Raw genomic sequence first — 13,260 nt, forward strand, 5'->3', positions numbered from 1 at the left:
AGAAGAATGCTGAAGAATAGATGGGTAGATCACATAACTAATGAGGAGAACTGGGGGGGAAGAGGAGTTTGTGGCACAACTTAACAAGAAGAAGGGACCGGTTGGTAGGACATGTTCTGAGGCATCAAGGGATCACCAATTTAGCATTGGAGGGCAGCGTGGAGGGTAAAAATCGTAGAGGGAGACCAAGAGCTGAATACACTAAGCAGATTCAGAAGGATGTAGGTAGCAGTAAGTACTGGGAGATGAAGAAGCTTGCACAGGATAGAGTAGCATGGAGAGCTGCATCAAACCAGTCTCAGGACCGAAGACCACAACAGCAACAACAACAACAACAGGAACGTTTCATGTTTTAGACAGTGTTTACTAGTGTGCGACTCATACTGAGACTCAGTCTATTATATTGCAGTTGTGCATCAACGGGGAGTGCACCGGTTCGATCTGCCTCGAGTGGAACATGACGGAGTGCTTCCTGAGCTCGGGCACGGACAAGCGGCGGCTGTGCGAGCTGGCCTGCCAGAATGGCACGGACGCCGCCACCTGCCGCAGCACCAGCGAGTTCGCCGCTGCTGTCGGCCTGCCTCCCGGCGGCATAAGCCTGCGGCCGGGCTCTCCCTGTGATAACTTCCAGGTATGCTTGTGTGTGTGTGTGTGTGTGTGTGTGTGTGTGTGTGTGTCGTCGTGCTGAGAACATTGTGGCGACACTGCTCCCCACCATCTTAACAGCACCAAGCTGTCTCCTGAAGATGTTTCTTTCTCTCTCCAGATTGAGGGGCAACTGAAAGTACACCACTTTTGAACTATGCACAATGTAGTAGTGGCTTCGTAAAATCCATAGACATTGCAGACTCGATTATCTGGACCTCAGTTATTCAAATTTGCAATTATCCAGATTGTCAACCACGAGCAAATAGCTTCGTAGCCTACCCAGATCACGTAAGAAACAGATTGACCGTCCTTACGGCGGAACAGGCAAACCGTAAAAATAGTTTTCCCGTCGGTCAACAGGTGTCGCAGGTGACGCTACAATGCTAACTGATCTGTCCATGTCGCGGAACTGGCAACGCTGTATCTTCGGTGACGTGAATGACGCCGATTTGTGTTCGGCTAGAGCACTGCGCGCAAAATGCATTCGTCGCACAGCTGACTGTAGCTCATGATCTGCTATGGTTTTTCCCGAGTTTTCAATCGAAGAATGTAGATTAGCTCCTGTAATTTGACAAACCAAGTTTATTTCTACTGTAGGGATACTTCTCACAATCATATGCGAAATGAAATAAATGAAAAGTAACACACAAACATTTCTCGCAAGTTACTGTTTAAATGGAGACTGTATTGCAGTCACTTAGGTTTTACACTCGCCTTCCATGTCGTTTATTTCCTCTTTGTTATACAGCTCCTCCGCGCGCAGGCTAACACTAGAAAGCTTTCAAAATCTTCTCAATGTCTCTGAAATATAATCAGTTAATTTACTGACAAATATTGCACCGAGCAGTGGGTTTCGCGTCCTGACATTACCGACATAATTATTTATTTTGCATAGAGTATGTATAGAGATTAGGTGAGTTATAATGACAATATATTATTCACATTGAGACTGTAAATAAGTTTAAGAAACAGAATTTGCTTCCTAACCACAATTTGCATTTGATTACTGTTAGTTGTAAACGAATATAATTTCAAGTACGCACTTAACGATATCTTCGAAAAAAATAAATATTGAGAAACATTAAATATCGTGAGTAAAAACTAATTTATTGATTTACCTGGATTTAAAATCGACATCCGTAACCTTTCTTTATCTTTGACGGGAAATCTGAACATTTTTAGTTCAGGATTTGTCCGTCTACTCCTTCCACAGTTGATATACTCGCAGGCAATTGTGATGACGACTCGATCCACTACCAGTGGTATGTCAGAAACAGCTGTACTTCACAGATGCCAAATGGTGGAAAGCTGCATGCATTCGGATGATGTTGACATATATTTCACAGAACAGAGTGCCATCTAGTGGTTGGTGTCACAAGTAAGGGTGTGACGCTGTCGCTCCCTGGTGGCTGTTCCCTGACAAGGGTTGCCCGCTAGACCAAGCGATCGGGCAGTCTGTTTCTTATGTGATCTGGGGTAGCCTAGTCCATGTGTGCAGGGACGTGTCGCATTGACACTGTTGCGCGATCTCTGACCCACGTGTTTCAATACTGTTTGGGTCAGACAGTTGCCAGTTACTACGTCACTGTGCTATGTCTGGTCTTAAAACTGTCTGAGCCTGAGAGAATGGTGTTATCACTAAAAGATGAAATAAACATTATTGATTTATTAGAAAAAGTACAAACTGGTCATAAGTTACCCAACAAGTATGCTCTAGGTACTTCGATAAGATTACCAATTCAGAATGAGATTTTCACTCTGCAGCGGAGTGCGCGCTGATATGAAACTTCCTGGCAGATTAAAACTGTGTGCCCGACCGAGACTCGAACTCGGGACCTTTTCCTTTCGCGGGCAAGTGCTCTACCATCTGAGCTACCGAAGCACGACTCACGCCCGGTCCTCACAGCTTTACTTCTGCCAGTATCTCGTCTCCTACCTTCCAAACTTTACAGAAGCTCTCCTGCGAACCTTAATACCAATTCAGTTTTGAAGTATATCTGCAAATTTGATAGTGAAGACAGGACTAAACATCAAAAAGTGATAGAGAAAATGAAAACTGAACTTTTGGGAGAAGCTTTGTATTGACCCTTTGTACAAAAACGGTCAACTGGACAACCTTGTAGAAATGAATTGTGTGTGGACGGTTGTACAGGTTCAAATCTCGTCATGTAATTCGAGATTTGGAAGTACAAAAACAAAACGTCAGCTGATGTAGATGCAGCAAATTCTTTTAAAGGTGGTTTTAAGAAGGAATCGGACCAAAATGACTATGACATGGACTTTGTTTTCAACACTGGTGAAACAGGATTAAACTGGAAATCATTACTGTGAAAATATCTAGCTTATCAGCAACAGAGCTCAGCTATAGGATATAAAACTAACAAAGAGCGAGTAACAATATTAGTTTGTGCAGACACTACTTGGACCCATAAAATGCCTCTGCTTGTCATCAGAAAATCCAAAAACACCAGATGCCTGAAAAATATCAGATTTCCATTAATTTATAAAAACCAAAAAAGCAAATGGATGAGCACAAAAATATTCGTTAGCTGGAATGACGACACTTTTATTCCTGAAGTAAGAAAAAAATTCAAAACAAAACTGGTAAACAAGAAAAAGTCATACCTTTACTGGAACCATCCTTTGGTTGAACTGTTAAGAGAGAGAAAATGAAATGTTTAAAGTAAAATTTTTGCATGCTAATACATCTTTGTTAAGTGTTATTGAAATGTTAAAATGACTTTAAAGAAACAAGTTTTATATATGGTAGACTGTTATCTGTTGATGAAGATAACATAAAACTTGTTTTGAAGTTTCTCAGGCACATGAACTGAAAGGAGTGTTGTTACATGATTGTAAATGTGAGGGATTTGATTGAAAGCAAGACTTTGAACAAAGCTTGGAACAGAATACTAAAACAGGAACACAAAAATTCAATAACTGATGTGGATGATTCTGTTTTGGAGGATATAAATGAGCTAATGACAAACACACAAATACTGTGAGCCAGGATTGTAATCCTCATTATGTGAAAGAATGCCTCACTTGTTACAATAATGATCTAGGTTTTCAGATCATGTCAGATGATGAAATTGTTGAAAAAATATTGCAGGCAAATGAACTGCGGAAAATACGACAAGATGAAACAGAAGAAAATGTAGATGCATAAAATAATACCCAACTGTCTCACACAGAAGCATTTTGAGCCCTTGAAACAGCTTTCAAATGATTGGAAAAACAAAAACTCTGATACCATGAGTTTTCTACAGTTAAAACAATTTTGTAGTGAAGCAGCAATGAAAAGAAAAAATTATGTCAAATGGCAGTTATCAAATATTTTAAACAAAATTAAACTACTGTGAGTGTCCTAGGTATCTTTTGTTAGGTATTTCATGATTAAGATTGCAGTATTTTAGGAAAGTATGTATGTACATAGGAAATGTGTTTCTAATCTGCTAATAAACACCGACTTCAGTTGATTTCAATAAGTTAATTTTTTTTTAAGTATACATTTAACAGTATGTATTAACTCTAGATATACAACCATATGATAGCATACCTACCAGATAACCATATGCAAGTTGACATGGTGTATCTTTCTAGAGTAATAAAACAAAAATCACTTTTCTTCTTTGTATATTCACTTATCTGGATTTTTTACTATCTGAATGACGTACAACAATTAGTCTGGCTAATCAAGAGTCTACTACATATTTTTCAGAGAAGGGCTTTTTGTAATTTTAACCGAGCAGGAAACTAAAGCTGACAAATGTGCATGAGAATGCAAGTACTCTACATTGAATTATGTTAATAATAAGGACTGACTTGTTGCATTGTAATTCCTTTGTTTCTTTAATGTGCTTTATCAATGCTGGGCTCCTACTGTGGTGATCATCATGTTTTTAATGTGCAGTAATCCCCTATGTACATCATAATACATTCCTATGCATGGACCTAGCAACCTCAGACTATCCAAGTCCAGCAAAATCTCTAACAGTTATTTTCCAGTTACCGTCATTACAGTTGTAATGTTTGGTGAAGTAACAGGAAACTGACATCAGTGTTGTTCCCTCCATATTATTTGAGATAATTATCAGTCCACCATCATCACAGACCAGTTGTTAAAACAAGTATTACATTTTGTTTCCAACTTTCATCTTCTCTTACTTACCCACTTGCTCATTCCGATCCACTACAAAAGATACCCAGCCGGCCGCGGTGGTCTCGCGGTTCTAGGCGCACAGTCCGGAACCGTGCGACTGCTACGGTCGCAGGTTTGAATCCTGCCTCGGACATGGATGTGTGTGATGTCCTTAGGTAGGTTAGGTTTAAGTAGTTCTGAGTTCTAGGGGACTGATGACCACAGCAGTTGAGTCCCATAGTGCTCAGAGCCATTTGAGCCAAAAGATACCCAGGAGGAATGGCCAATATTGAGGAATGATCATTCAAAGCTCTTAAAAAGGCGTGCATAAAGAGCTATGGGCAATTGTTCATTTTCGACTCTGTGAGACAAATATCTTCTACTGCAAGCTCTTTACTTGGTCTCTAAAATGCATACCTTACAAGCTATGTGCACTTGTTCATTAGAACAGATGTGTTGCATGGTAGCAAAGATGACTAAGTGCTCATAGCTCTTAAAGTATGTACTTTTAGAGCCCATGTTTACTGCACATTTTTTTCCTTGTTTTGGTCCGTGCTACCACTTTTAAAAGTGCCAGCAAACAACTTACAGTAAAAATGGTGTACATAGCTTTTAGGGCATGCATTTTAGAGCCCATTTGTACTGAGACTACTTTGCTTCGAATGATTGCTCCTATATGCCCCCACCCCCTCCCTTCTTCCCACCTGTCTTTCAGCAGACGTGTCATTTCCCCTTTATTTTCATCTTAAGCATGTCAAATAAAATCAAATTTCCATTGTAGGCCTGGTCTTAATTCTTATATGCTCATGTGATCATTTGCTTGCACAAACAACTGCATCGACTCTAGCAGGGCCGATCACTTAGTTCAGTTGACTGAAATAGTGATTCCAAATCTTCAGTTCCTTCACTTGACTAGAATAGGGATTCCAAAACTTATTGTGAAGACTGATGTTGGTGTCTCTGGCTTTCCTCCACCCTACGATGTTATTGCACATCGTCACAGTTTTTGAATGCTGTAGTGACATTATTAACATCTATTAAAAGAAAACTGTGTTTCAAACCAATTTAAATATTTTATTTTGAGACTTAAATAGTCATAAAAACCAAAGAGGCACAGTTGGTAGCACACTGATCTCCTATTCCAGAGGACAGCGGTTCGTATCCCCCGTCTAGCCATCCAAATTTTCACTTTTCATGATTGTCCTGAATCGCAGATTCTTGGATGGTTCCTTTCAAAAGGCATTACTGTTTTCCTTCCCTGTCCTTCCTCAGCTTCATCTCTTGTGACCCCACTATCGATGAGCATTAAACGCTTACCTTTCATTCACATTCACTGCTGTATTGTAGCACTTAAAATTTTTTGGAAAACTGTCAGATAAACACCACATGAGAGTAGTGTCAGCTGAACCATGTCTCTGCCCATCTTAAACTGTAAATAATTGAACTAATGGATATGATTTGCATTTTTTTGTCTCCCAGATAATGTTTTAAATGATATTCAAATAGATGTATAATTATTTGATATATCTTGAAACATATTGATAAATCTGCTCCCTTAATAATTTTATAAGCGTGTCAGTATTTTTATTTTTTGCCATAGGGCTACTGTGATGTGTTCTACAAGTGCAGAGCTGTGGATGCTGAGGGGCCGCTGGCTCGGCTCAAGAATCTCCTCTTCAATAAGGAGACGTTGCTCACTGTTGCTCAGTGGATCACGGTGGGTATCCGTAGAAAATTCTCTCTTCTGATTTACCGTCCTGTCAACAAAATACCGTCCAGTTGTACATAACTTTCTGCATTGACCACATATTATTAGGAAAGTACTAGGAATAATTAATTCATTCACAATAGAATTATCAGATTAACTGAAAGCTTTTATACCACTTTGCCAGATCACAACCAAATTGTCACATGTCAGCCCTAGCTAGACCAAGGACTACACTACAAATCTGTCAGTAACCACAACCTATTTTCGAAAAAATAATATAGATGCAAAAATATATTGTCAGTAGTCTGTTCTCTTCTCTTTCTGTTCATGCATATATGATGTCATATGCCACACAACCATGATGTTGTGGGATAAAGGTGACATTCAGTATAGGTAGTTTCAGTTGGCATGAGTTATCTATCGAAATATTTCACTATTCTTTGTATATATATATTGAATTAAAACTTTTTTGCTCTGCTGCAACGTATTATTGTTTGGAAATTACATTGTCATAACCTCCTCACTGGATTGTAGTGAGTTAATCGTTGAGAATGTCTGGAGTGGAATAAAAATGATTCCCATAAAAGAGAGACTATGAGGAGGAAGAAGAAGATGGACATACCCTTTCATAGCTGCTGATTGGCGCTCATTATTGTTGTGGGAAGAGGCCCTGTGTCTTACTCTTTGACTCTCCCATTTTGCTATTGTATGTGCTGTTTAGCTTTTCATAGCACTGTGTGACAAGTGTTGATATACAGTATTTTTACCAGAAAACTTTGAGGAATTGTAGGTCACACACGAGTTTGATTTTTGTGTGTGGTACGATACATGTTCTCTTTAACCCACTGTTTATAACAACAACAGATGTACAGAAATTACATTTATTAAATGGATGTTTGTCACAGGAATTTGCTGTGATGTAACAAAAGGTTTTTCACTGTGTAATCCACTCACCACTGCTCCATAAATTAGAAAGATCTAGAATGAATGATACTGTACTGCTTTTGATTCAGTTGAAATCATATTCCAGTAGATCTGTGTGAATTGCAAGTGGGAGGGGGGGGGGGGGGGGGGAGATAACCAAACAGCTTAGAATATTGGTGAAATTAGAATAGGATAAAGGCTCAACAAATACAGTTTAAAACTAACTGATCAAAGTCAAATCAGTAACTTGCGTATGCAGATTCTGTCAAATCCCTGTGGTTAGTTGTAGAAAGAGAGGGAGAATTATCGTCTTCCCACATAAGCTACTTGGCAAACAACTTAAACAATCTTGCATTCACATGGGATATACTGTAGTACTCAAGTGACTAGGAAAGTTGTTTATTACAGCTACTTTGGGTCTGTTCTAAGATTAGAATAATCTTCTGGGGTAATGCAATTAGTGTGAACAGGCTACTGTTACTGAAAAAAGTTATTATTAGAAGTATATTTAATATTAAGCCTAATGAGTCATGCCAACTGCTATTTAGGGATCTATATATTTTAACTATTCCATGTATTTAAATTTGTGAACTGTTTATTTTTATATATAACAAGTCATAAATATTAATAATTAACTATTAGTTATCAATAAGGAACCATTTTCAACATATGTATGATACTAAAAGCAATGAAAAGAAAATTTCATGTTGCTGAAAGAAAAATTAGATGTCATCCTTTTGCGAAGATGTTATTATTGACTTGTAGAATTTTTCAGTGTTGATAAAGCTGTCTCTGTAGAGGAATGTAATAAAACATGCAGTGATAGTTGTAAATTGTGATTAATTGGGTTTATTCAATACTGTATATGTCTCAATTACCTAATTTATATTGAGCAGTTCCCTGTACATTAAATCAGTGACTTATGCCTATATGAAATGAGATAATAAAACTGTGATCCTGATTCTGATATAAATTTACAACAGCCGATGAAACGGTCTGTCCTGAACACCATTACATGCAATGAAAAACACATTAGTTAGTAGTTACACATGGCTGAACACTTCAAAACTTTCAACTGTATTTTCTTGCAGGAATACTGGTGGGCAGTTCTGTTGATGGGCGTAGCATTCATCATCTTCATGGGACTGTTCATAAAGTGCTGTGCTGTCCACACACCCTCATCGAATCCAAAGAAACCACCTGCCCGACGCTTTAGCGAAACACTGCGTCACCCCATGAGCACACTTAGAAGAATGGTGAGTCAGCATTGTTCTGCATTTGGCACACTTCATATATACTTGCATTGTCATTTATTTCATCTGTGACATTTAAGATCCTCCTTGAGAAATTGGGGACATGAGTTGTTAGCTCTTAAATACTTCATTGTGGAAAATACTTTATTGTGGATACTAAAGACTATTTATTCTCTTAATGTGTTGTTCTCATTCAGCAGTGTTTGTTGTTTTTGGTCTATTTGCTACACTGATGATTTGAATACGATTGGGAAGAATGTTTCAGTGACCCCAATGAATAGCAAAGATGTAGAATGAAAGTTGAATTTTTGAAATATGTTGTATATTTTGATTGGAATGACCTTTGTATGTTTTATAAAGAAATTAGCTGAAAATCTGGCATTGTTGGGGTATTCATTTTACCAATTTCTATAAGAAACAAAACCTTACATGTACTCTTGCAATAGACTTGGTGTGACGTGATTCTCAATGGTTTCTGTAAGCTGGGTGTAGCTGCTTTGTGTGTCTGCACACGATTTTCTAAACATCTCTGTGACGATGCCTCTTCATTGCTCTACAGACGGCTCATGTTTCTGCTTACAGCCATTTGTGCTTCATGGTTAAAAGTTATCAAAAGCCCTGTTAGGTGTCAAAGATTTTCTTAAGTTGAGTCATCTGTAGGAGTGTCTTAGTAGTAAAGAGTAAGTGTACTAAAACTTCATGCATGGTGCGGCATTTTTCCATGCATCTCAGTGTTTATGATATCATATCTCTTAAACTGTGTGTCATACAAAGATAGATTTGTGTAGGTAAATTCAACTTTGTGTACATATAGTTTGCAAAATGCATTGCAAATGGAGTTAGTAGCAAAGAAATAATAAGTTCAAATGGCATGCACAGTGCTGCAATTTTTCACATGTTTCATTGTTTGTAGCATCATATCTCCTGAACCATGGTAGGTAGACAGCTCTTACCCACATAGCAGCTGTTGCTGGACAGTAAGGGATATGTTTACCAAGTTTGATTGAAATTGATCCAGTGGTTTAGGAGGAATACTCACACATTTACATGCATACATCATTTTTTATAATATGTTTGGATGTTCACTGTTTAACTGTTTTTGAGTTTTCAATGTAAGAAACTGAAATACGGACAGTCGCTGGACTTTTATTCAGTTAAAAATACAACTGATTGAAGGTAGTCACATTTATTAACTTCCCTCTATGCATTTTGAAGGGTTGTACTTATATCAGGTATATGTCAGTCAGGAAGGTGTTGATGCTTTATATGTATGAATTTTGTGGGCAACCTATCACAGGCCCCAGTTCTTCATATTTACATTATATAGTGTATATTTAGGTTGCCATACAAAGTGTATGTGATGTAAATATAACTGAAAAACCAGCTTGTGACCACTGTTTCTTAAAAAGTCATACTTACATATTATCGATGCCTTATTGACATAAATCTGCCTGCTGACAGAGGCATAATCCTCCGAAACACATTCTTTACTTGTGGTTTTTGTAAAATCCCATTTATCAAAGAATGTCATTCACTGGATCTTAACTATTCAGTTGTCTGTAAATGAAGAACAGACAAAAGTGTAAAGTTTTATGCCTTGATGCACCAGTTCGACAGCTGCAGAACTTGGTGAAGCAGTTTTTCTTGTCATGCCTGAAACACAAACATTGTCAGATCATGAAGACTTCTGGTTGATCCCAGTATGAAAGCAGGCATCTTCCCATCACATCCTGCAAGTTCTCTGTGAATGATAAATCAGGTAACCGAACAAGCAGTTCAAGGGTCGCTATAGTCTTCAAGGTATTTGTGGTTTGGGGTCTTGCATTATCCTGATGGAATATTATCAGTTGGTAACCTGATTGTGAAGATTACGAAAGTAGGGTTTACCATACTTGCCGCACACTGGCAAACATTCAGCGTCCCTTAACAGTTACCAAATCAGTTTTTTTGTCTCATCCAATCACTCCCCACACCATTACTCCAGGAGTCGGAGAGGTTAGGATCTTGAGAATTACTGCTTCCTGTGACCTTTAATCAGGTTGTCTACAGACATGGTTGTGTCAATATGACTGCCACAGACAGTCAGAAGTCAGACTCATTTGTGAATATGACAGAAGGTCACATAATGTTCCAGTTCATTTTAGATTTACAAGTCTCTTCAGTCGGTGACAGATGACGTGTGGAAACTCAACATCTCAACCCAGTTTCCAAGTCTTCGTGACCCTCTGCCTGGAAGCTGTGCCCAGATTTCAGTTATTGCCATCTGTCTATTTGTAAGAGCTAGTCAAACAATCCTATGATTTTATCGTGGCATACTTCTTCTCGAAGGACCCGTGCCTAATTTTCTTGTTACGCTGATGTCCTGAGTCCATTTCATCACCACTCATTCTGCCGTCACTGCACTGCACTGTCTTTGCGACCTTTGATACTCCCTTGTCCACGTGTCAATGATTCAGCCTTTCACAAAGTGTGAAAGGTGGTAATAACCTGCATATGCTCATCCTTTGGGTATGTTGCGTTGCACACTCTGTGTGAAAAGTTCCAGCATCATTAGATGCACCATGTAGCCATTATGCAGTCACACCATTCATCATCTGAATAAAGGCTTTTTTCTGAAAATACAGACAATATCCTCACATAAGTATGACTGTTTAATCAGTGAATCTTGCAGGGCATGCAGATACTAGAGTATTACTTTGTTAGTGTTCGGTCAAGGTATACGTGGTGTAATACTTGCCAATATCCTCAGTGTATGTTGTATATGAGTACTATTTATAGAGTAACTCTCATTTATTAAAAAAAGTGAGTGAATTTACGGAAATTCTTTTATGATACTGTGAAACTGCACCTGCTTAGTTATTTTTGCACTTAGTTTCCAGCCACATTGAGACATTTGTCATAGAATTTGACAAGTTTTGAAAGTCTGCAGTCATAGAATTCTGCTGCCTGTGACTGACAGCAACCTACGACACTGGTTTTCTACTCTGTCATTGCCAAACCAATTCTAGCCAAGCCACTTCCTCATGTGAACGAAGAGACAGTAATTGCTAGGCACCAAATTGGGGCTATAGGGTGGGTGATCTAGTACTTCCCATTTGAACTCTCAAAGTTTGTTCAAAGTACAAGGGTTGGAATTTTAATAGTGGCAACTATTTATTTACAGCTTTTACAAAATATATACGTACTTCAAAGTTTTTCTGACCTTCAAAGTAGTCACCAGCATTGTGTATAACCTGTTGCCAGTGATGTGGAAGTCGTGGGACACTCTTTGCAGTGCCAGTTGTGTTGACAGTTCGGGCGGTATGGTCTGTTGCGCGATGAATTTGTAGCAGTTCTGAAGCGAATGCCGTGAAGTGTTTCCTTCAGTTTACAAATCGAGTTGAACTCACGAGAGCTTAAGTCAGGGGAGTGCAGTGGGTCGTATAGCACTTAGCAGCCCCATCAGTCAAACAAATCAGTAACAGCTTGCACTGAACGTGCTTGAGCACTGCCCTGCAAAATACTGGATGTGCAGAGTCATCAAAAGGCATGTGAAAGAGATTGAGAACTTTTCTGGTTTTCTGTGTGTGTGTGTGTGTGTGTGTGTGTGTGTGTGTGTGTGTGTGTGTGTGTGTGTTTCTTTTTTTTTTTTTTTTTTTTTTCTATGACTTCGTACTCCTGCTGTTCACTGAATGTACGTCATAAGTTATACAAATAAAATAGAAAGAAACATTCCACATGGGAAAAATATATTAAAAACAAAGATTCCATGACTTACCAAACGGGAAAGTGCTGGTAGATAGACACGATAAAAAAACACACAAACACACACACAAAATTTCAAGCTTTCGCAACCAATGGTTGCTTCGACAGGAAAGAGGGAAGGAGAGGGAAAGACGAAAGGATGTGGGTTTTGAGGGAGAGAGTAAGGAGTCATTCCAATCCCGGGAGCGGAAAGACTTACCTTAGGGGGAAAAAAGGACAGGTATACACTCTCTCTCACGCGCGCGCGCGGCCACACACACACACACACACACACACACACACACACACACAGAGACATACCCATCCACACATATACAGACACAAGCAGACATATTTAAAGGCTGCTTGTGTCTGTATATGTGTGGATGGATATGTGTGTGTGTGCAAGTGTATACCTGTCCTTTTTTCCCCTAAGGTAAGTCTGTCCGCTCCCGGGATTGGAATGACTCCTTACCCTCTCCCTTAAAACCCACATCCTTTCGTCTTTCCTTCCCTCTTTCCTGATGAAGCAACCGTTGGTTGCGAAAGCTTGAAATTTTGTGTGTGTGTTTGTGTGTTTTTTTATCGTGTCTGTCTACCAGCGCTTTCCCGTTTGGTAAGTCATGGAATCTTTGTTTTTAATAGTGTGGATGGATATGCGCATGTGTGCGAGTGTATACCTGTCCTTTTTTTCCCCTAAGGTAAGTCTTTCCGCTCCCGGGATTGGAATGACTCCTTACCCTCTCCCTTAAAACCCACTTCCTTTCGTCTTCCCCTCTCCTTCCCTCTTTCCTGATGAGGCAACAGTTTGTTGCGAAAGCTTGAATTTTGTGTGTATGTTTGTGTTTGTTTGTGTGTCTATC

The 13,260-nt window shown here is 39.0% G+C and overlaps 1 protein-coding gene across 2 annotated transcripts in view; it reads left to right on the plus strand.

The window, feature by feature from the left end:
- LOC124718643 (disintegrin and metalloproteinase domain-containing protein 10) overlaps positions 1 to 13,260 on the plus strand; it is a 543,247-nt gene that overhangs the window by 521,143 nt on the left and 8,844 nt on the right. For both annotated transcript variants that reach the window (XM_047244269.1, XM_047244270.1), the window contains exons 11-13: positions 410 to 631; positions 6,390 to 6,506; positions 8,513 to 8,677. In XM_047244269.1, coding sequence (XP_047100225.1) covers positions 410 to 631; positions 6,390 to 6,506; positions 8,513 to 8,677 — 504 coding nt within the window. The remainder of the gene's footprint in view (positions 1 to 409; positions 632 to 6,389; positions 6,507 to 8,512; positions 8,678 to 13,260) is intronic.

The sequence above is a fragment of the Schistocerca piceifrons genome, chromosome 10 (genome assembly GCF_021461385.2).
Source record: "Schistocerca piceifrons isolate TAMUIC-IGC-003096 chromosome 10, iqSchPice1.1, whole genome shotgun sequence".
Taxonomy (NCBI): Eukaryota; Metazoa; Arthropoda; class Insecta; order Orthoptera; family Acrididae; genus Schistocerca; species Schistocerca piceifrons.